Below are 26,000 nucleotides of genomic sequence, written 5' to 3' on the forward strand. Positions count from 1 at the left end.
CATAAAGTAAATAATGTGGAAATATCAGGTGACCACAGTGTATTATGAAATAATAAACTGCTGATACTGCATTTAACTCAGTGAAAGTTGATAAGTAACATAACATTTCTGATGTAGATGTCATTAAAATATCACTTAGTTGGTGCAGTACTTTTTATATACTCATTATTAAGCTAACCTTCCTATTTTATGGATTATTGGTGTAAAACAGCTTGTTTATACATAAATATGCTTTTTAAGTTTCTTTTTGATTATTGAAAATAAAATAAGGACAAAAACAGTTGAAGTAAAGAACTATATAGCCAATGTTTCTAGTATAATTGATTAATCATTAGGAAAAAAATGCCTGGTTTTTCACTATAATTTCTATATGGCAATTTGATCTTATGCATTTTTACCAAAATGAAATAGCCAATTGAAGTTTTTCTAATTGAAGATTTTGAACTACTTAATGATTTATGCATAGCCAGAAAATTAAATGAGAGGAGGAGGTCAATAGAAGAGGAAATAGAAATGAGATCTGAATGTTAGTTTTTCATACTTCTATTTCACGTGTATAAAAACTATCCATGCACTTATTTCCATGTTCTTCTCTACTATTGAATACTGTTGCGATGTGATGATAAATCTGTAGAAATAACTGAAATTTCTCCTTCTTTTAAATTCTCGTATTTTTTCAGATTACTTGTTCTCTGCATTACTCCCCTCATGGAGTTGCCCAGAAAGAATGACCTTAGGTCATTCTCTGCTTTAAGGACAAGTTGAGATCTGTCATTAAACAAATCTACTTAGTTCTTTACAAGGAATAAGTTTTATAAAATAATAAGAAGCAAAAGAAGATGATGATGATTAGCGTCTTGTTGCCAGTCATTCCACTTGTATTTGCATTGAGTATTTTCCATGTATAATGAAAAGTGATAGAATATTCAAAGGTATTTATAGAATATGAGTTTCAAAAACCATTTAGACATATTACAATTTAGTGAGCTAAATTGAGGCTGGAAATAAAATCTGTCTAAAAATATTTTTAAAAAGTAGAATATGAAAAAAATTTCAATATAGTAAAGTTACTATTTATAATAGATAAGGAATTATATAACCAATGTTTCTAGTATAATTGATTAATTATCAGGAAAAATAAACTGGTTTTTCACTATAATTTCTATATAAAAAGAAGTTACAAGTAATTATTTAAACTTAAAAATTAAATTATAACAAGTTGAACAACTAACAGATGAATATTATTGTATGTTTTTGAGGAAAACTTTTCTAAGCAATAAGATATAAGGGAATAATTTAAAACTTCATGTCCATAAAGTTAAAAATACATGTAAGTAAAATGAAGTATGGAAAGAGCTGGATAAAGATATTTATATAATGGAGACAGAATGCACGTACACTATCAAAACTAATAAGAAATAAGCTATTATATCCACTTAATATGAAAAAGTCATTTACAAAAGAAAAAATCTGTGAATATGAAAAGTGTTTAACTACACTATTGATCAAACAAATACAGAGTAAGCAAAAATATCCCAGTTTAATATCTACTGATATTTAGAGTTTTTAAGAGTAAAGTAACATGGAGATACTGATATGTTTATATGCTTCTCTATAAAATCAATTTTGAATAATCATGAATGTCCTTAAAACATATTCATATTCATACCTATTACAGAATATTTATATTGGGCTAAGAGGATCTGTTAATACACAGCCTTGAGGAAAATTAAATGCATATGTAAGACTGCTATTATTATTTCTAATATACAGATAAAGATACTAAGGCTCAGAGAGGCCATGTGACTTGTTCAAGCTCACAAAGTTTACTAAGAAAACGAAAGTTGGAAAAATTTATGTACATCTAGGGGGATATGACTGATTCTTTTGTCATTTTTATATATATTTTCTAAATTTCTGACACTAAGCCAAAAGGAGGACTAGGACTTTTATATAACAAGAGATGAACGGAGACACAAATATTATAGGCAATATCGTATCATTTGTAATAGTTTTTAATCATTAAGAGGATAATCCCATTTGTCTACAGATTTTTCCTTGTTTCATAAAAATAAGATAACATTATCTGCATTTAATTTAGAACATATATTCTTACCAACTATTCTTTTTAATGAACTTTAATCAAAGCTGTAAACGTAATCTTCATTTTATGCCCATACAATGTCATAAAAAAATCAAATCTTAAAATGAAAAATTTTAAGTTAATACACCTACATCTTGTTATTTTATTTTCATTTTCAGATGGAAAACATAATTGGAACAGTACGAGATTCCAACCTGAAGTTGACACTTGCTTTTGGAATAGGAATGCATCATGCTGGCCTCCATGAAAGGGACCGAAAAACAGTAGAGGAACTATTTGTGAACTGTAAAGTTCAGGTACTTTTTTTCTCCAATGAGTACGTATTTAAAAGTAACCTAAAAGTTATATGTTACTTAGATATAATATTATCTTTTATTTTTAGGTTCTTATTGCTACAAGCACGTTAGCCTGGGGTGTAAACTTTCCAGCTCATTTAGTAATTATTAAAGGAACAGAATATTATGATGGAAAAACAAGACGTTATGTAGATTTTCCCATTACAGGTAATTTTTTTCAATTTACAGAGATACATTAAGTTTCCTGTTTAGCTTTAACAACTTAAATTTTCATGAGTTAATATTTGTACCTCCTATTTTAGCCTTCACAATTTAAATGGACTCAAGCATGCTAGACAAGTGCTTTATCACTGAAAAATACCCCATTCCTTTTTGTTTTATTTTACAACAGGATATCACTCAGTTGCCCATCCTGGCCTCAAACTTGTGACCCTCTTGCCTCAACGTCTCAAATAGCTGGGATTATTAATTGATTTTATTGAGAATTGGTCACATTTAAACATACAGTAAGCAAATTTGTAATAATAATAGAATGCAAAACACTGAGCTCTTTTATTTACTTTAACTTACCCAATTTGTTAATAAGCACTAAAAATATAACTGATTCTTCCAAATTCATAAAGTACTATGAGAAATTATTAGTGATAAAAATTTTTTTGATTAAGCATTTAGTGTTTAATTTTAAATGCATTTCACCAGAAATGATAACTTCCGTGGGACTTCCAGAACCAAAGCACTTATTGCTATAATGAATGCATGAGCAGTCTATTAAGATATTTTAAATTTTAATAAAGTCATTTTCAGTTGGTTTTGAAGAGGGATATATATTCAATATACATTTCTACCCAATGAATACATGTAAAACTCTATCATTTTTAAGCCATTGTTTATGTCAGATTCCTGCAGTATAAAAGAATTTTTATCCCATGGACAGGAAAAAGACAAGGCCTAAATAAATACATTATTCATTGTAGAAAATAATAAAAGGGCTTCACTGAAGAGATTTTTCTATATAAGTTTTATGTTTTTCTGTTTAATTAAAATAGTAACATTTCTTACCCAACGTCTTTAATCATTTAACTAAAGGAGACTTTCATCTTTTAATAGTGCCAAATACCTTTTGGGGAACTCAATATTACAACATAGTAACTTTCTAATTTGTCCTAAATTTTCTGAGTAAATTATATTAACTTAGCAAACTTAATAATAGCCATCACAAATAGAATATGTGCTCTTAAAATATTGTTTCCTTTGTTATTTTGTTGTAGAAGCATGCCCTCATCATTAATTCATACCTTCTACCACGTGCCACTTTGTAGAATATCTCTTGTTTTACAGATGTGCTCCAGATGATGGGAAGGGCTGGGCGCCCTCAGTTTGATGACCAAGGCAAAGCTGTAATTCTGGTTCATGATATTAAAAAAGACTTTTACAAAAAATTTCTGTATGAACCTTTCCCAGTAGAATCAAGGTAAATTTTGCTTTAAATTAATTTAAATGGATTTATTTTGTAGAAAGTTTTAGTGTTTTTCTGATTACATTTTACTACTTAAAAATGAGTAAAACTTGTAGTATAAAAGAATTACTAACTGTGAAACATTGTAATTATCCCAATAATACTTAATGATAATTTTTATTTTTAAAAAATAACATTTTAAGGGGCTGGGAAATGGCTCAGTTGGTAGAGTGCTTGCCTAACATTCACAAGGCTCTAGGTTCAATCCCGAGCACCACCAAAAAGAAAAGAAAAGAAATCTTAAAAATAAATAAATAACATTTTAAGAGAACAAATACAGTACCATGTGCAGCCAAATTGGCTCTGGAGTCAGATTACCTGGATTGAAATCTGAGCTGGGCCACCTGTTTGCTCAATATTGAGCAAGTTATTTAATTTCTCAGTGCCATGGGCTGCCTATCTGTAAATGAAAATTATAACCATACCAATTATCTCACAGTGTATTTGTAATGTTTAAATGAATACTGCTTGAATCATTGTCTATTATATAGTAAGCATTTTGTAAAGTATTAGTTTGATGAGAGTTTTAAAAATAGAGTTAATATCTAAAATAAGGGGTATGTAATTAATAATTTAGGTTGCTAATTTATTTCAGAATTATCCCATACTTCTTTATGGGCCCAATAACTACTACTCCTGCTGCAAAATCTTCCCTCATTTTCATGGTTGAAAATAACCCTTTCTTCCTCAGATTTATATTTTCTCATATACAACACTTTTCACATTCTACCTTTTATCATAGTGCTTTTCTATATACTCTCCTTTACTTTAGTAGTCTAACTGCATTGAGGACAAACATGTTTTTCATTTATATTGTAAGTTGTTGAGTTTTTTAATCCTAAATGCAAATAATGTTTGTTTTTTTAATTTGAAAAATAAGCATTAAATGTTGTGGAATACAGCTAAAACTATGCTAAGAGAAAAATTATGACCAAAAATTTATATGTTAAAAAAGAAAAAATGAAAAATTAGTTATCAAGATTCTGTCTCAAGAATTTGAACATCAGCAAATTGAACTCAAAGCAAGACAACATAAAGACAAGAGCCCAGTGTGGTGGCTCATGCCTATAATCCTAGTGGCTCAAGAGTGAGGAAAGAAAATCGCATGTTTAAAGCCAGACTCAGCAACATAGCAAGCTCCTGTTTCTAAATTAAAAATAAATAAATAAATAAAATAAAGGGATGGGGAATATGGCTCAGTTGTTAAGCACCTCTAGACCTCTAGGTTCAATCCCTAGTATAAAATAAGTAAATAAGAGCAAGAATTAATAGATTAACAATAAACATGGATCAGAGAAAAGTAAAAAGTGCCAGAAATTGGTTCTTTGCAAAAGATGACTTAAGACTGATAATTGAATCTCAATATTAGGAATTAAATGATACTATAGATAGTAAAAGGTAATAAGATAATATGAACCACTTTATATAATAATTTTTAAATTTTGGATCAAATGGTAAAATTTCTCTTTAATCATTCATTAAAACTGACCCAATAATAAAAATCTCAAATTACCTATCAAAGCAATTGAGTCTTAAATTTAAGATCTTTTTACAAAGAAATCTTCTGACCCAGATGCTTAAGTAAATTGTTCATAGCATTTAAGGAAGAAATAGCATCAGGTTTAAATGAAACTCTTCCTCCTAGAAAACATAGGCATATTTGCCAGCTTTTTTTAATCAGACCAGAATAGTTTGAATGACAAAACCTAATAAGAAATTTATAAAATAGGAATGTAACAAACTGTATCTCTCATGAATACAGATGTAGAAATTCTAAACAAAATTTTAGTAAATCACCCTAAGATGTATGAAGACACGAATGGTGTGACTCTACTTCATGTATAACCAGAAACATGAAAAATTGTGCTCTATGTGTGTTCTTTGAATTGAAATGCATTCTGACATCATATATAATGAATTAGAATAAATAAATAAATTTTAAAAACATATAAATGCATCAAAATTATGTTTAAAAAGTCATGATACACTTTTGTATCTCCAAAAAAAAAAAAAAAAGTAAATCAAAACCAGCAATACATAAAAATACATTACAGCCAAATATGGTTTGTTTCTTAAATATGAAGATTATTTGTTATCTGAAAATAGATGAGTATAATTAACATTAACAGAGAAAAACCTCATGATTATCTCATCAATGTTTTAAAAAAAAAGCATTTGACAAAATTCCATACCGATTCATAATAAAAAAAAAACAACAACATTGCAAGCAGGCATATAAATGAATCTCCTTAATCTTATGGGGTATCTACAAAAAATCCACTGTAAGCATAATAATTAATGAAGAAATCAAAAGTTTTCCCTTTTGAGAAAACTGTATATCCTTATGTAGAAGAATGATATTAGATCCCTATCTCTTACATTGTACAAAAGTCAACCCGAACTAAATCCAAGACTTAGGAATTAGACAAGAAACTTTGCAAGTGCTAGAAGAAAACGATAGGTCAACATGTCAACATTGGCATAGGCACCAACTTCCTTAACAAAGACTCCTTAAGCCCAAGAAATAAAATGAATCATTAAGTGGGACAGCATCGAATTAAAAAGCTTTTGTATAGCAAAGGAAATTGTTTGAGAGTATGAAGAAAGGGGCCTACAGAATGGGAGAAAACCTTTGCCAGCTATTCCTCTGATGGAGGATTAATATCCAGAATATATAAATAACTCAAAAATATTAACACCAAAAAATAAATAAGTAAACCAATTAATAAATTGGGAAAAAAACTAAACAGACTTTTCTCAAAAGCAGAAATACAAATGGCCAACAAATATATGAAAAAAATGATCAATATCCCTGACAACCAGGGAAATGCAAATCAAAACTACATTGAGATTCCATCTGACTCCAGTTAGAATGGCAGTCATCAAGAATAAAAATATGAATAATAATAATAATAATAATAATAAATATAAATAATAATAAATGCTTGCTAGAATGTTGTGGGGGGTACACTCATACATTATGGTAGGTTTGCAAATTAGATCAACCACTTTGGAAAACAGTATGGAGATTCCTCCAAAGAATAGAAATAGAACCACCATATGCCCCAGCTATCCCAGTCCTCAGTATTTATCCAAAAGAACTAAAATCAATACACTGTACTGACACAGTCGCATCCATGTTTATAGCGGCACAATTCACAATAACCTAATTATAGAACCAACCCAGGTGCCTATCAGCAGATGAATAGATAAAGAAAATGTGGTATTTGTACATAGTAGAGTTTTACTCAGTCATGAAGCAGAATGAAATTATGACATTTGCTAGTAAATGGATGGAATTGAAGAACATGCTAAGTGAAATAAACCAGACTCAGAAAGTGAAGGGTCAAATGTTTTCTCTCATATGTAGAAACTAGACTAAAATAAGGGAAAAGGGGGAAGGGTGGAAACCCCATGAAAATAGAGGAGAGATCAGTGTAAATAGAAAAATGGGATTAAGCAGTAGGATGAGGGACAGGAAATGGAAGGAACTGCAGGATGAAATTGACCAAATTATGCTGTGTACATATATGAATATAGCACAGTGAATTTCACCTTTATGTTTATCTATAAGGCACAAATTAAAACAATAAATAAATAGAAGGAAGACCAATATAGTAGAGGAAGGAAAATAGGGAAGGGAAGAGGGGAGGAAAAGAGGACGCACTGGAGCAAAAGTGAAACAAATTAAATTCCATGCATGTATGATTATGTCAAAATGAACCCAACAATTATGTTTAATGCACTAATAAAAACAGTTTTTTAAGTTTTCCCTTTGAAATAGGGAATGATAAAGAGGAGTGTTGTAGCCAGGTACAGGTCGCACGCCTGTAATTCCACTGGCTCTGGAGGCTGAGAGAGGAGGATTGCGAGTTCAAACCCAGTCTCAGCAAAAAGTAAGGCACTAAGCAACTCAGTGAGACCTTGTCTCTGAATTAAAAAATACAAAATAGGGCTGGGCATGTGGCTCAGTGGTCGAATGCTCTTGAGTTCAATCCTTGGTGCCCCAACCCCCCCCCCCAAAAAAAAAGGAAGTTGCTTATATCACTTTTTGGTAAACATTGTTATAGAGTCACATGCCACTATAATAGGATAAGAAAAACAAAAGTTAGAATATCCCTTTGAGCAAGGTAGTAAAAGCAATGCTTGATCTTGGTGTTGGTTATACATGTTCACATTGTGAGAATTAATTGATTTAAAGACATATAATTTGTGTAGTTTCTCTGTGTATACTTCACTATAAATCTAACTACATTTTTTAATTTCATACCTTGATATGGCCCTTAATATTTTATCCATTGTAGAATATTCCATAGTTTATTTATTCATTTCTCTATTAATGTGTATTTAGAAAGTTTCCAACTTTTTCCTCTTGTGTGTAATGTTGGAGTAAATCATTTTACTTTTCTGACCTCACAGGTTAATGTTTCTTTATCGGGTCTTCATGAAAAAGTGGAATTGGCTGGATCACAGTGATTATTCCAATAGATATTGCCAAATTGCTCTCCAAAATAACTGTACCCATCTCTATTCAACTACTGGTGAATTGAGAATAATGGCCACTTTTTTATTAATGTATATTAATTAGTGATTTTTTACATTCATTTTTTTCTGATCATTTTCTCATTTCGTTGCCAAAGTTATTTTTATTATCCCATGAATCATAATTTATTTAGTGTTTTATTTTCTTAGGCATTGCTTACTTCTATTTGGTTTTTGTTGTTGTTGTTGTTTGGTGGTGGTGGTTTTGTTTTGTTTTGGTGTGTGTGTGTGTGTGTTCAATGCATTGAACCTGGGGGATATACCACGGACTTACATTCCCATCCTTTTTTTTTTTTTTTTTTTTAATTTTCAGACAAGGTTTTGCTATGTTGCCCAGGCTGGTCTCAAACTTGTGATCCTCCTACCTCAGTCTCCTGAGTCACTGAGATTATGTGGGTGTAGCACCATTCTTAACCTTTTGTGTGTTGTATATAAGAAAATAAAATGAACTTTTTTGCAAGTGTTTCACCACATCTGAAAATCTTCGTATATTCCACAATACCTAATATAATAATGTCTTCTTATATATCCAGGCACTTAATGTTCACCAAATAAATTTTTTAAAAAATCTTTGCTCACGCCTCTCTCCTATCATCCCTTTCTTGCCAACGCTCCTTTAATCTGTCCCAGTATTTATTCCATACCCTCTCGAGTACTTTATAAGTATGCTTTTTCCCGTTGTCTGGTCTTACCCTCTCTCTTGACTCTTCTTCTGAAAGTTACTAGTTTACTTCCTGTCAGCCTATGTTTATTTTCCATCTAGTAATTTATTTCCCTAGAATGACTTGTAGCAGTAAGTGCCTCCTATTGCATACCTACAATATGACTACTAGTAATGGCTTTCAACAAGTTATTATTACTTAGTTTATTCTAGGAAAATATCATATTATTGTAGTATTTTTGTGAGACTCTGTCTCTCTGGCCCACTTCTTATTCACATTCAAATAAAAAATAACATACTTTTTGAAAAGAAAACAAGCATAAATTTTTATGTGCTAGTTAATAATACAAGTTCCTAAGCTCATAATACTAAGTGATTTTTGTGGTGAAAGGACATTGTAAATGTCCCCCAAAACCCCACAAAATAATTTGGAAAGAATTACTCACAAATTATACAATACACAAAATATATAAATTACACAAAACACATTTGTATCTTAGAATGTAAAATCTGAATCTAGACTATTTGAGATAAATTAAGTGTACTTTGTTTAATGGTCATACTTATTTTCCATGCCTTATCCACTATGCAGCTTATTAGGAGTGCTATCTGACCATTTAAATGCAGAGATCGCTGGTGGTACAATAACATCTAAGCAAGATGCAATGGACTATATCACCTGGACTTACTTTTTCCGACGTCTTATCATGAACCCCAGGTAAGTGCAGGGCTTTTTTGAAAAGAAATTATCTTTTTGTTTTACACTGGAACAAGATGTATTTGAAATTAATAAACTCTAAAATTGAATACATACAAAAAAAGTTAGAACTTTGGACTTTGTAGGTCTATGGATTTGTCCAAAAAAGTCAGATTTGTCCAAAAATTCTGATGTAATCGCATTGTATTATATCAAAAATCAATTGGTTATGTGTTTTTGATAACTTCACTTATTTTAATTATCTTAAAGATATTTTGAAGAGTTTGCTGTTTAGTTGGGAGTCAATACATCTGAAGCCCTTTGGAAATGTGTGAAACTATGGTAGTGAAAAAATTAGGGATGGGGTTGTGGCTCAGTGATAGAGCACTTACCTTGCATGTGTGAGGCATTGGGTTCAATCCCCAGCACCCACATAAAACAACTAAACAAAATAAAGGTATTGTGTTCATCTACAACTAAAAATATTTTTAAAAATTTAAATTGGGGAGTGGTAGATAATTTTTATTCTTGACAGTATGTTATATCTTCATTTAGCCCCTGCTATTATCTAATATCATTGCTAAACGCTTAGATGTAAAGATAAGTATAACATCCCCTATCTTCAAGTACTGATGGTATAGTATGAAAAAACACATGTATGGAACAGGAGTAGTAATAGGTAGAAAGCATTCAGACAGAAAAATACTGTCAGAGCAAAAAAGTCTCAGGGATTGAGTCAAGTATTTAGAAAATATGAAAAAGATTGATGTACCTTAAGGAATATAGAGATTGTCTTGACAAGAAAGTGTGCGAAGACCAGAGGGTAAAGGATCTGTTGACTGTATATATCTGATCCTATTGGAATCCTAATGGAATGACCCATTGGAAGTTCTTAAACATGGATTGATGTCACCAATTTAGTTTTTATTTCAATACCTATGATACTATAATAGGGAATCCAATGGAATGGGGAGAAAATATACCAGTTAGGAAGTTATTTAATGATAAGATGAGAACTTTAACATGCAGAGGCAGTGAAGTAAAGGTGGAATTTGAGGGATGTGCTGAAGTAAGAAAAAGAAAATTAAAAAAACATTACAAGGCCTTCAATAGAGAGACCCTAAGATATGATGCTCCACTCTGCTTTTGATGAAGTTACAGTTTTATTTTTTCACCATCCTTTTGACTACTGCCATATGAACTTCCCACCGTCATTTCAAATGTACCATGTATAAAACTGACTTAATGATAAAATCATCAAAATCCTCCACTAATCCAACTTTATTACTTTTGATAATATTATCACTGTATCTGTTTGCCCTAACTTCACACTCCAGACTTGCATTTTAATTTTCACTCTCCCTTGCAGTTCTCCAACTGCTTAACCTGCTTTTAGTCTATCCCTAATCTAGTCTCATTTGTAAACCATTAAATAGTATTGATCAGAAATTAAATGAATTATACAAGAGTTGGAAGCCAGATGAGGTTAGTTTTCTTTAAAATTAGATAATAAGAAGGAAATTGCCCAGTGTTTACATTTTTTTCAACCATGAGAGTGAAATGAGTCAAGAGCACAGTTGGAAACACCATTCAGAATAGGGGTCCCACAGAGAAGGAACTGGAGTAGGCATCACTCCTGTTGCTCTAGTTAGAAACTGTCTTCTATGTAATAATACTTTGGGTAATAAACAGTAGTAATTAAGAGCAGAACAACGAGCTCAGGGAAGAGACTTATCACAGTAGACAAAGGATGAAATTTTGAGAGGAAATTATACTAAGCCTCTGTTCCAGGGAATTTCTTGAGTTTTGGCATTTGTATGTCTCCTGCTTACTCATGTTTGTAATCAGTGTAGTCCATGTAAATAAACAAATATTCCTTGGTTCACATTGCCTCCCCTACTTGATATCTGATAGACATCTAAGGAAATTTGGTATTGACAGTATGTTATATCTTCATTTAGTAATGACTTTGCTTAGAGTACTTAGTACATGCGGCAGCTGCTTTTCCTGTCCTCCTACTGCCCATAGGAGGATCAGATGTCCTACCACCGCCACCAAAGGGTTACAATCAATTGAGGGAGACATTAACTCACATACTTCTAAGTAAGAGGTTTCTCTCACTGGTGCTCTTGTGATCACTCTTCTTCGTGCCTACAGTATCTAACCCATCTAGCCCTGGCAGTCTTAAAAGTCCAGTCATACATTGATAAATGCAGCTTGAATTGATTTCCAGGAGGTGAAAGTTTATCTACTCTTGATCATCCATATCATATATATTGGTTCCCTTTAGTAGCTGCCTATGCATATTTTGAGATACCCCTAAAAAAGAATATGCAGTACTCATGTAAATCTTATTTATAAAAAATTACTATAAAAAAAGACCACACAAAGCATCTCAACTTATTTCAAAGTTTAGAGATCAATGCATTCTCAGTACAAAATGTAACAAAATTGAATATCTCCTATGCTAAATGCTTAGGAACAGAAATATTTGGATTTCAGATTTTGGGAGGTTTCGGAATATCTATTTACATATACATAAATGAGATATCTTGGGAATGTGATTCGAGTCTAAACACAAATTCATTTATGTGTCTTAAGCTTTATATACATGCTGAAGGTAAGGTTATTCAGTATGTTTAGTATGCCTGCATTTTGACTGTTACCTTATCACATAAGATGAGGTGTGGAATTTTCCTCTTGTGACTTTGTATCATTGGTCAAAATATTTTATATTTTGAAGCATTGCAGATTAGGTTTGTTCAATCTGTAAAACCAGAAATAGACAATAAAAAGAATGATAAACAAATTCTAACTATTTGAGATTTTAAAATATTTATTCCAGTGAAAGTTAAAATCAAATAAAAGACTAGAGCTATTAAAAAATATATATATAAGTGTTCCATAGCAAACAAAGCTCCTGGATTCAAACAAAAGCACAGTTCCAAGGAATATTTAGACCTTTAAAGACCTAAAAAATAAAATGATTAAGCATTCATCTCAAAAGAAACTATATGAACAACAGTAGCAGAGCATAAATATAGGAATTTATAAACATAAAATGAAATTAATAAATCAGGAAACAATAATTCTCACTAGCAATTATTATTGAGTGTCTACTGTATTTGAGATGTTATTTCAAGAGCTTAACTCATTTAGTACTGTATGATCTCCCTTCTATATATGAAGGAACTGAAGTAAATGAAAAGTAAGCAACTTTCTCACAATAACACAGCTCATGAGTAGCAGAAGCAATACTGGCATTCCATCACATTTGCTGTCACTGGGCTCATTATCAGGTCCAGAGCTCAATCATTCACTCCCTGTCCACTTCTCTTCCAGTGCTATGCTGAAAAGTTTCTTGATTTAAACCATATGATACTAATTTTCAGTGTATGACAATCATGTTCATTTGATGCTATCTCCCAAACCATAAATGGTCAGTTTTAATGTGTATACCTTCACATGGAGATAAAAATGGAAAACTGGGCCTAAAATAAGTTTAACAATTTACATATTTTACCTAATAAGCTGTAATCAAATTTTGCTACTTTCTTTCTAATTGACTTTTTAAAAAATTGCCATAAACTTTTGTATGTGGAATTCTAAGTTTCTTTTTCTCCATTTTAATTGACAAATAATATCTATATTTATGGGATAAATGTGAGATATTTCAATACATGCATACATTGTAAAATGTTTTCTGCATATAAGTGAGGTTATGCAATATTTGTCTCAGTCCCTGACTTATTTCTATTAGCATAACATCCTCTATATTCATTTCATGTTGTTGCAAAAGCAAGTATTTTGTTCTTTTTTATGGCTGAATATATTACATTGTATATATACCACATTTTTTAATCCATTTATCTGTCAATGAACATTTGGATTGTTTCCATAATTTTGCTATTATGGATATAATAATAGCTACAATGAATATGGGGAGTTCCATATACTGATTTCAGTTTCTTTGGGTATATAACCAGTAGTAGGATTGTTGGATCATATAGTAAATCTATTTTTAGTTTTGTTAGGATCCTACATACTGTTTTTCAAAATGTCTTTAGTAATTTAAATTTCTACCAGTATTGCACAAAGGTTCGCTTCACATACTCATGACTGCCTCTTAATTATATTTTTTCATTACTGTGTATGTTAAAATCTTCTTTCCACAAAGCTGCAAGCAAACAAAGGCACAGGAGTTGAGAAAATTGGTAAATTTTTTCTACTTATTTTTCAGATCTACTTAAAGTATTACAAAGGCTAACATCAGTGTCTCAAATGAAAGGCTTGTATTCTGTGTAGTTTTAATTTTTCCTTAATACTCCCTATCATCCAGTGACATAAATTGAGATTTGACCTTTCTTGGGTGGGAAGAGAATATATGCAAGCTCATCTGCCTGCATATGTGTAACAGACAAGTTTATTTAATCATTGAAAAGGAATGCTGTTTTCAAAATATGGTCACACATAGATAAATAAAGATGACCTGATGTTCTAGCCCCTGTCAGTTGTACTGTAAAGCCCCCATCATACCACATCCAAAGTAAAACTTCTGTTGGTGAAGATTTTGCCCATTGTTCCTCAGCTGCTCATGATTTCTGTTTATATTCCTATGCGTGTGTGTATTTTATATATATGTGTGTGTGTAGTGTGTGCAAATACATACCTATGTACATATAAGGATATATAAATTTTGCATAAATATGTGTGCACACACATACATATATACATTTGCTTGTTCAAATGTATATAAACAGATGTGCTGCTTTCATAAAGTATAATATATTCCAAGTTGAGTTCTGGATTCAATTTGTATTTTCAGTTTTAGTCTTCGTTTTTCCCTTGAGAAAGCTTTTAAATATTTCTAGGGCAAATTTTTGTGATAGTTTCAGCCGTCCCTGCAACCACTTTCATTATTTGTGTCATTATTACTGCTGCATAATCTGAACATAAAAAAACATGGTGCTGTAACAAATGACTTCTCAGTACTGACAGTTATAGCAGCAGCATTTCAATACTGATGAAAAATTTCCCAGCGAGATATCTGGCCAGGTTTACATAAACCAAACAGGAAATGGCTGCCACTATTCACATTAAATCCAAACTGTTTGGTGTAACTTTTGCTATGTTTTACATTACTATAAAATCTCTTTCATTCCCAGTTGATGAAATTTCATCTGTATTAAGGTTGAAAAAAGATAACTTTGAGATTTCATGTCTGGTGTTCTTGTTTGTCCTTTAATAATATCTTGTAAAGATAATTTTTGAAAAGTTGTTCTAGTTTTCGATTGTTTAAATTTTATGAACTTTGTAAATTTTTATGACAGGGAGAGGTTTGTTATGACTTTGTCCCAATGGACTGCTAATAGAAGTTAGCCTGTCTAGCCCATGTGCTAGATGCTGTCAGTATCAAACTGCCTTTGACTTTCACACCTCTCAGGGGACTAGTAATTGTTGTGTTCAAACAGCCTGTAATTGTGATCCCGCTGGCTTTCTCAGTACGCTTCTGGCTATTAGAATCATTAAACAACTCAGCACCTGTTAACAGCATTGTAAATATTCAACCCTGCTTGTGTGCAGGTTGAGTCCAATATACAGAAATCTTACAGAGCTCAGTCTCATAAATTAGAGCTTCTGACAAGTCAATTATTGTGAAACTGGGTTTCTCTGTGAAATAAATGAAATAGCATGCTGACAAAAAGGTAGGCTGTCTGTTTATAGCAAAGGGAAGATAATGACTTGATGATTCAAAGCACTGGGCATGAAACTACATTGTATCCTTTATCTGTAATTAAACAGTTGCATAAATTTTCTGTTTAAACAACCTGTAAATTATAAATTTTATACTGTGGAGAATACAACATGAAAACAGACCTTTTTACTTAGCTGTTGTATGCTTTTTCAAGTTGGTAAAGGGATTATTGAAATGAGTGATAAGTAATATTTTAAGATAAATGCTTATACTTGTTCAGGCTAGAAATTGTATAATAGCTGAAAAGTTCATTCAACAAAAGTAAAGGCCATATTGTGCTGTAAATACAGATCATATAAATCTAAACTCCGTTCTTTACTCACACAAAAGTGTCCAAGTATATGAACTCTAAAGTGTCGAATATATGAACTCTCAAAAATCTGTGTGTATCCTAAAAAATAATTTAATTTAAATTTAGTTTTATTATTTTACTATGATTGCAAATTATATAGCTAATTAAGATGTAACATTTTAATTTTAAAGGATTTAAAAATTTTAAGTGACCTTAGCCTTCATTTCAAATGCTAGTAAAGAATATTTGGAAAAGATCAGTGAAGTTCAGTTACCTGAATTGAATTTTGCACCACTTCTTGTAAATTCATTAGGATTTTGGTGAGCAAATTTGGGAGTAAAATTTTTAAATGAATATCAATGATTTTTATGCTTTTCTATTCAAATAACTATTAAATTTTAATAAGCTAGATTATTAGTAATATTTTAATAAGATCATCAGATAGTATGTTATAGAGAGACATAATTTTAGTTGGCTTTTCTTTGTTTTGCCAAATTATGTTTAAATGTTTAACTAACTGTATTATCTAGGTGAAAGCTATTATTGATCATTAAAAAAAAAAAAAAAAAAAAAACAGAAAAAAGTCTCCTAATAGACTTAAACAAACTTTAGAATATTAACCCATCCAAATGCATTTTGTAAGTACAATGAATAAAATAGCATTAAATAAAACATAGTGAATTAAATAAATATTAAAAAGAACTATAATTTTTAAGGAAACTTTTTATTATTAATGGGTTTAACTATTATTAGTAAGCATACCAAGTTTATTTATTCAAGCATAAAATGGCAAAGTTGGCATTCCAGTTATATCTGTGGTAGATTACAATAATCAGCATCATCCATGAGTTTTTTTTTCAAATAACTTTTAATAAATTTATAAACAAAATGAAATTTTATTTTTTGATAATATTATTTTTTATAATTTTAACTGCATGAAGAATTAGATTCTTATGCTACAAGTGGTACTACTTATACATTATCTTGGGCAAATTTTTACTGGTGTTTTCAATTTAGAATACCTTTATCAACTATGTATTAGTCTAGACAGCTACAAATAGTATTGGAAAATTTATAGGCTCAATGAGCCAAAAGAATGTGATGTATGAAGTCAACACTTATATTGCAGAAAGTTTGACTATAAAGTTCACTTCCTGGGGGAAAAAAAAGAAAGGGAAAAAATATCTTTGATAATTTAGAATGACTTTGAGAATCTGTCTTTTATGAGGCTATAAAGATCCAAAATTTTTATTTTTACCTCTGAAGCAGAAAACTAAATACTTCAGCTTAGTGATTTTCCAGGGCAAAGGAAATATTTTCTACCTTTTTTCTAATGCTGGTGTTTGTGTTTCACTTTGATATATGCCTAGTTGGGCATAATTTAAACATTTTGTTTAGATTAATGATAGCACTGGGTTTAGTACTTCATTGATAAACACTGCTTTATTTCAGTTCATGACAAGAGGATTTGTTTAGGAAAAGCAATAATTTTTCCACAGACTAAAAGTAACTACTCCTTTTTTCTGAAAAGTTGTTTTACCAAGTAAATTCTATTATCTTATTTATCCTTATTCAGTGAAGATTCTTGAATTTAGAATACTTAGCATTTGAACTAACTTCTCTTTGTAATGGAAATATATCCTGACATGATTTCAGACCTACTTCAATGTAATTTTCATCCTGTACTGTCTTTAAGTCTGTTTCTTTGGAGAAAGGAAAACAAAATCCCCAAAATAGTCATCTGTTCAGATTTTCCATACCTCAGGTATGTTTTCTTTTCGGCTTCTACCATGTGAGATTGCTTAGCACCCTTTTTCACTTTCTGGTCCTATACAGATGTAAAACTGCCGTCATAGATTTTAATGATTGGAACCTGATCTAAGGTTCTAAGACCACTTTCTGCTTCTACTCCTCTATTTACATGAGGACAGGGGAGGTAGGGTATATAAATTCTCCATGCCTACTAGGGTACAGGGTTCATCCAGTAAGAATTAGAAAACTGCCATGACAATGGGTCCTTCACCTTTTGGATCATTTCCCAGGCCCAGATTCTTAGTGATTTGTCAAGAACCTCTCTCTCTGAGTTGTAGGGAAGAGTATTCAGATGAATTGTATGTCCTTAGGATTTTTATTTAGAAAATATATAGAGCTGTGTATATGTATTTTCTATATGTTACAACTTAAAAAGTTTTATTTTTAGCTTGATGATGTCCCTTCTAGTTGTTAGGATTACAGTTGTTCCTTATGCACTAGGGGAACAGCAACTGACTGCATTACCTAGAACTATCACCCATATCACTATTTTATTTTGTAAAATTATTGAGATTAGTTCATATAGTAAAAGGGAACAAGATTTATATATTTACATATATAAATACATTTACATATATTTCGTGTTTCCAGCTTTCTAAATTCAGGGCATAATTTTGGTGTACAAGATTAAACTGACACAATACTAGTTATAACATGGGAAACAATTTCTCTTTAAATGTGATGCAGGATTTTATCTCCTCATCTTATATATTTTTAATGTATTACCATTTTCATCATTGTCAACAAAGCTTCACATGAGACCTTTGATTTGTAAATCAGGAATGATAATTACAGTTGCTTTATTTCTCTGATTTACTGTAAATGTAATTTGTGTTTTTGAAATTCTGAAGAGATCATAAAACTAAGGTGATATTTTTGGTAGAAAATACCTTGATACTAATAATAACCTTGCTTGTTTTCTAGCTACTACAATTTAGGTGATGTGAGCCATGATTCTGTAAACAAGTTTCTGTCCCATCTTATTGAAAAGTCCCTGGTTGAGTTGGAACTTTCCTACTGTATTGAAATTGGAGAGGTACGACTTGGTTATATATATATATTATATATTCTAATTGCCTAGCTTTTCAAAAATAGGGCTTTTGGTTCTAGTACTGCCAAATTTGTACCAAAACTTTTGCATTAGCAGCCTGCAGTATGAATTATTAGTTTTATGAAGATATGTAATTCCATTGTACTTTTTACTAATGTCATTTTTATCCTTTGGAACAGGATAATCGGAGCATTGAGCCTCTCACATACGGCCGAATTGCCTCCTATTACTATTTGAAGCACCAAACCGTTAAAATGTTCAAGGACCGTTTGAAACCTGAATGCACTATTGAAGAATTGCTGTCAATTCTGAGTGTGAGTTTCATGATATTATTGTATTGTTTCTGTATATTTCAGACTTTCTCTTTTAATTTGTCCTGAGTTTTTGCCATCCAGTTCTTGAAATTTGACAGAAAATGTTCATGAAGTCCTTCCTTCTGTCAAACAAGGCTACTACAAAGTTTCCTGTTTAGACCAATTTCCCCATAAATAAAGGTGATTCCATAATTAATTTATTATTCAAACTTGGATCCTTCTATCAGTGGAAGGGCATTATTAATATTTAAGCCAGAATTAAAGGTAGAAGCTGGACTTTCCTGAGCAAGCCTTTGACATTGTAGCCTCTTTGAATTCAAAACTTTTCCTATTGCTTCTTTTGGATAGTTGCTGTTGAATACTTAACTATGATGTTATTGAAGTTTCTTTACTTAAAGATCTGCATGATTTAAGTCTTCTTAGAATTAATGCCAAGAGAGCTGTTTAAACCCTACTCCCAACCCCACCAAGTCCCTTTCCAAAAAGAAAAAAGAAGTTTCATATGGTAAAAACTATCCTATGACCATTTTTACATTTTTGCTTAGAAGCTAAACAATAGATTTAATATGGAAGTTAACGTTTTTATTACAACTCTTCTCCACCTACCTTTCTACATAGCATACACTTTATTTATCTATTTATTATTTTTTACTTTGTTGAACTGAAGTGTGTTAATTTGCCATTAAACTTTGTTGACATATTAGTCAAAGGGTGTGTGTGTGTATGTGTGTGTGTGTGTTTTCATTATTTTATTCTTCAGGTGTACTGGTGCTTTTTAAAAAAAAAAGTTAACCCCATTCGAGTATAACATTTTTAAGGTGTTTCTCATCTAAATTCACTGATTCTTTCGTAGTTTGCTTATTAAATTTTTTTCCTTTCTCTCCTATTGCTTTGTTATTCATAATGAACGTTGATATCCCACTCACAGATTTTTAATTTCTCAATTCTTTCCCTCTAAGAAACTTCTGTATAAATTTTATGCCTACCATAAGGCCTGGAACATTATAATGAATCAGAACATGTTTATTAATGAATCAGTTGATGGATGGAAAGATGGATGAATTGATGCTGTATAAATTAGATTTTTGCTGTGTGTAGAAAAGAATATGATTTTAAATATATGATGCAGCTATCAAAAACATTGGTCTTTGAGAAATTAAAAGTTTATTTCTGAGAGAAGAGTATTTAAAAATGTGGTGAATTTTTTTAGATTCCCTAAGGATGAGATTGTGTTGTCTCCTAGACAAAGATTCATAAAAATCGGATTTCTCTGGTGAGAAGACTATTAGAAAACTGCCATGACAATGGATTTAGAATGTTGTTAATGATTTTGGGTGTACATTTTAATTTACTCTCTCAGATTTGAGAATATAATTTTTATTTCATATTGTCTTAGTCCATTTTGTATTGCTATAACAAATACCCAAGTCAACCCATTTTGGTCATAATGGCCATTTTGTCTCATGATTTTGGGACTAAAATTTCCATACTAACATGGCAAATGCAGCACATATTTGAAGTATATGCAAGACCTGTGAGGGATATATGTAGAAGAGACCAAGCACATGGAATGACCACACATTATAGACACCTTTTCTTAAAATAACTTACCAGGTCCTGTGAAAACTATCCCACTTCTATAATACAGGCATTAATCCCCACCAAGACTGGTACTCCATGATCTCCTCCCATCAGGTCCCACTTCTTAAGGTCTCAACACATTTTATACTATTACATTATTTTAAAATATGTCACAGATTAATTTAACCAGTTGCTACCCTATTGTGCTAAAGAAGAAACAGAAGTGATTCCTTCACTCTATTTTTTTAAGATTTTTTTTAAATTCTTATTTTTAGTTGTTTATGGACCTTTTTTTTTATTTATTGATATGTGGTGCTGAGAATCGAACCCAGTGCCTCAAGCATGCTAGGCAAGTGCTCTGCCGCTGAGCCACAACCCAGCCCCTTCACTCTATTTTTGATGCACCTTATTTAACTTCTTTCTATTCTGCCTCTTTACTACCCTAACTAGTCTCTACTGAATCCTCTTCTACTTGTTCTATTTCAAGATTGATTAGTTTCCTAAAATGAGTAAAAACTGATGGTATTTTTCTGTGTCTGGCTTGTATGACTTAATATAATGACCTCCAGTTCTATCCATGTTGCTACAAATAGCAGGATTTCATTCTTTTTATGGTGGAATAGCATTCCATGGTATACAATTCCATTGTATGCCATTGTGTACCACATTTTCTTTATCCATTTATCCACTGAAGGGTATCTGGGTTGATTTCGTATTTTGGCTATTGTGAACAGTACTACAGAAAACATGAGAGTGGACAAATCTTCTTGGTATAATGATTTCATCATCTTTAGGTATACACATGGTAGTAGAATTGCTGGATCATTTGGTAATTCTGTTTTAAGTTTTTTGAGGACTATGCTTACTGTTTTTTCAATAATGGCTATGCTAATTTATATTATAACCAACAATGTGTAAGAGTTTCCCTTTTCTGCATTCTTTTCAGCATTTATTTTTTGTCTTTTCTATATTAAACACACAACTTCTTTTTAAGTAGAGATATAATTATTTTAACTTTATAATATTTATCAGATGCTACCTTTTCTTTCAAAAATTAAAGAAAGGATTTAACCAGGTCACCTTATCATATACTTTCTTTCAGTGTTTTGGGCACTGCAAGCTTCTATTTTTAAGCATTCCATAGCAGAAAGTACATAGACAGGTTTGGTAAAAATTTCATATAGATCCATTCATACCTCATCATATACATTTTTTTTCTCTTATAAAACCTCTTTTGAGGCTTCTGTTTTCACTTTTCTTTCCTTGAAGTTAAACTCTTTCTGTCGTGCATTTTTTGATACTATGTTTTTTTCCTCTATCAGTAGGATGGGTGGAATCAATCTAGTAGTTTCCAGAGTGGTATTATATTAATATCATGCTATTGACCAGTCAGAGGTGACTGCAACAGGTAGAGTCTGAGTTTACAGATAAAACTGAATTCTTCCAGATATAAGGATTTAATAATCAAGTTCTTAGCAAAAAGCGATTTTTCTAAAGAAATTACTTAAGAGTATGTGGAAGCCGATTTATTCTTTATATGTTATTTCCATTTTTTCATATTAAATATCTTGGCCACCCTCTTACCCACAAACAGTATAATGATTCATAAAAAAATATTATTTCATATCTTCACTGTGTAAGTCACTTTCTGAGGTTAGGGTATAGAACAGTTAATATTATTGACAAGCTTCCTATATAAATGTGTGTTTGTATGTGTGTGTGTTTCTATATACTAATACATAGAAAAACTGTGAGTCATGGTGATAAACCATGGAAGGCACTTGTGTATTGCTGATGACTCCAGTCATCAGCTCACTGTGATGCTCTAAGAATTGCAGTATAATGTTGCTCATAATTTAAAAAGAATATCTAAAAACAAAGCAAGGTGTAGTATTCTGTCCTTCATGTTAATCTTCTCTTTACAGAGTAGATTTACTATATATATTTCTGTTAGTCTCACATTAAATAGACCTCAAGAAGAAAATCTGAATGGCCCAAAGTGAGCTACTCGAATGATAGAAGACGTGTGAGTAGAGAGCCCTTTTAGTCTGAACAACAAAGGCTTTGAGGCAGTATAACCAAAATTAAAATAATGAGTCATTTGAATAGAGGCCTCTTTGTGTCTTGGACACAAATAACAAGAAGTGTGACTTTTTCACAGTTGACGGGTGGTTCTATCTGATTCTCAGAGAACTTAATATTTCAATTGACGAATATAGGCCAAAAATGTATTTTAAAAGGGTTGGAATAAATTTATTGAAACCTGCTAAAGAACCAAAAAGGAAATTGTGTTAGCCCCATTGTTATGAGATTCATTTCTCTGAAGACCAAAGAAGGCATAGATCCATATTGGACCTTCTTGGTCTTTGCATGGTTTATTCTCTTGGCCCTCTAGGTACTTAGGAATCTTTTTTATTCTCCAGAATATTATGAACTTTTTTTTCTTTTTGGCAAGTTGTACTTTCGGGTACTAATTCTGGCTGATTGTTACTTTATTATATGAAAATCTTTATTCCAGCCAACATTGAAAATGAATAGACTTCGGGTAATACATTTTTTTCTCTTGTAAAACCTCTTTTGAGGCTTCTGTTTTCACTTTTCTTTCCTTGAAGTTAAACTCTTTCTGTCTTGCATTTTTTGATACCATTATCTTTAAGTGATAGTAAAATATTCTATTCTAGGTATAAGGCCAAAGATCATACTGGGACTATTTCCTTTCTTTCTCTTTATTAATTGCATTCTACAGTTGTAACCCACTTAGTTAAATCTTGTCTTTCCAAAACATCCATTAAAAACTAATTTTTATTGAGCACCTGTCATGTTCCAGAAATTTTATATACATTATTTATAAGCATCAAACAACCCTTCATGGTAAGTGTTAACATACAGATAATGAGGTTGAATTATAATAAAATGAAGGTATTTTGTGTCATATAGAAAGATACATGTTAGAATTTTTTCTCCTATGCCTACCCTTCTTTTTCTCCTTGATATATCTTATCTGTGACTCAATTCTAAGCATATATGCTTTTAAAAAATAAAGAATGGAAGTTGCTTTTAAAATTTATACTTAGAATCATAGGTATTAAAAGCAGATATTAATTACCTGAAAAAATAATTATTTCAGCATTCTTTATTGGAGACATATATTTTACATTTTAAACGATCTGATGCTATTTTGAAAAGGCTAGGTATTCTGAAAGAACCCTTGCCAAGTTTTTTTCAACACCATGCATTAATAAGCTTCATAATGAAGGCAGCTGCTTCACACCTCTATTGTTAACCAGTGACATTACATCTGTCTGGCTCCATTGATGCCCTCCTCCTACTTATTGAAGCATTTAGCAGTTTTGGCAACAGGGATTATATGGCTTGGAGTTAGTAGTCTAATTAGATATAAGTGAAAATCCTGAGGGAAAAGAACATTTAAAAAGTAATTTGAAGAATCTCTTAATGATGTTGGCACTGAAAGCCCAAGTCTAGAGTAGAAAGTATTTGTCGTCATGGCAAATCAGGACTTTGATATGTTCAGAAAACTTTTAGAAAGCAACCTATTTTAAAACAGTAATAGAAATAAAAAGCTTTCAAAGCCAAAGAAAATCTTCTTTGGACATATTTTTCAGAGTATGATTGCTATAGTAATAATAATTTGGAAAGAAAGCAAAATATGCCCCAAGTATATTTATGTCTCCAAAATTTTCAATAGTTTTTTTCTGTTACTGGTCTTATGACTACACAGAAACATGAGATTATACTTATATATCAAACGTGGGATTATAGTTATATATCAAATATACAATTTGAAAAGCTGTGAAATTCTTATTTTCCAATAAAGACTTATTTTATTGACTAAAAGAATGGATTTCATGTGTTAATGTAAAACAGAAAAATTCCAAATTTAGAAGAGTATCAGAGCAACATGATTTTTATGTATCAATAAATTTCCAGTTTGACAGTACTGCTTTCTCTAAAAATATATTGATTCTTTGCTATGCCCATGTATATTACATTTTTAATAATGTGACATACTTAATGCTTGAATTTTGTAATGTTTAGGGCAAAACTACAAATTTTTTGATTGCAAACTGAACAAATACATTTCTCAAACATATGAGATTGAGAAAATAAACGAGATTTTTTTTTAAAGAGAGAAATTTAAAACTAAATAAAAAGAACAAGCCAGTTATAAATAGTACTGGTAGGGGACCCAGCATGTAAAATTAAAGAGTTCATTAAAGGAAAAATGAAAGAAAGGAAAGGTTAACTGAGTAACAGTGAACACCACCAACCTCATGGCCTTCCATTTCCAAATAACCCCATGACAATCACAGAATCCCATCTGCTACTCTGAGGGAGGAAACCTGATGGGATATTTTCCAGGGCTTGTGAGAAGAGCTTCTCTAACCCTCAGGCTGGGGAGCTGCCTGGCATCTTTTGGAGAAGCACAGATGGCAAATATCTTGAAAAAAAAAATTATCTTTGCTCTTGGTCCCTTTCCTTTGAGACCTTTCTTATTCTCTGTTATTCCTTAGTTTCTCCCAGCATTCTATACTTGCAGTGTTCCTGATAAAAGGCCTTAATCTCAAGTAAGTCTGTTGTGATTTAGAAGAAGACACTAAAGGTTTTTAAACTCTTATGTTTTGATGAGCATAAAATGTGTTTGTGATACTACTTTGAATTTGCACTGTTACATCTTTGTTTCTTTTTTCTTTTCCTAATTACTCTTGGTGTCCTAAGTGATCATCAGCATTCTACATGTTGGTGATTAAATAGGATTGTTAATTTAAAAATGAGCTTAAATATAAAAGTATAAATAGACTTACTGTTTCTTCACTGTCACATAGTTTACCTTTTTTACTTAAAAAAGTATTGCCTAAAATGACACAGAATGGAAAAATAATTTTAAAAACAAAATGCCAACTGTATTCCCAACAGTGAATTAGTATCTCACAGAAACTTAAATATCTTCTTTCCCTTTAATAGTGTGTACTTTTTCTTTTTTGAATATTATTTTTCCCTTTTTATCTAAATTTATAAAGCAAAGTACATAAAAAGTATACACCCATAATCTTCTCAGCCTAAACTGTAAAAAAGAGTTTGTCACAGTTCATTAAGATTTGCTAACGGTTCTATCCAGTACTAATATTTAAGGCACTTGGAAAATACCAAATAAATAGAAGACATATTCATATTTTTCAAGAATAATCATCCTAGAGCCCAAGAAACCTAGTGATCACAAAGGAGCAGAGTTGTGTTTGTCTCCATGCTGTTGCTGCTTGATACTGCTTCACATGTGCCTGGAAGTATTTCGTCCTGCTTACAGCATTTAAGGCAAAAGACTTGCTCACGTTGTCCTCTCTCCAGTAGTTAGTTACAAGC

At 31.3% G+C, this 26,000-nt stretch overlaps 1 protein-coding gene across 2 annotated transcripts in view; it reads left to right on the plus strand.

Moving 5' to 3' along the window:
- Ascc3 (activating signal cointegrator 1 complex subunit 3) overlaps positions 1–26,000 on the plus strand; it is a 364,887-nt gene that overhangs the window by 264,014 nt on the left and 74,873 nt on the right. For both annotated transcript variants that reach the window (XM_071613180.1, XM_071613179.1), the window contains exons 31-36: positions 2,263–2,400; positions 2,487–2,607; positions 3,739–3,871; positions 9,712–9,837; positions 18,600–18,711; positions 18,906–19,040. In XM_071613180.1, coding sequence (XP_071469281.1) covers positions 2,263–2,400; positions 2,487–2,607; positions 3,739–3,871; positions 9,712–9,837; positions 18,600–18,711; positions 18,906–19,040 — 765 coding nt within the window. The remainder of the gene's footprint in view (positions 1–2,262; positions 2,401–2,486; positions 2,608–3,738; positions 3,872–9,711; positions 9,838–18,599; positions 18,712–18,905; positions 19,041–26,000) is intronic.

The sequence above is a fragment of the Marmota flaviventris genome, chromosome 6 (assembly GCF_047511675.1).
Source record: "Marmota flaviventris isolate mMarFla1 chromosome 6, mMarFla1.hap1, whole genome shotgun sequence".
Taxonomy (NCBI): domain Eukaryota; kingdom Metazoa; phylum Chordata; class Mammalia; order Rodentia; family Sciuridae; genus Marmota; species Marmota flaviventris.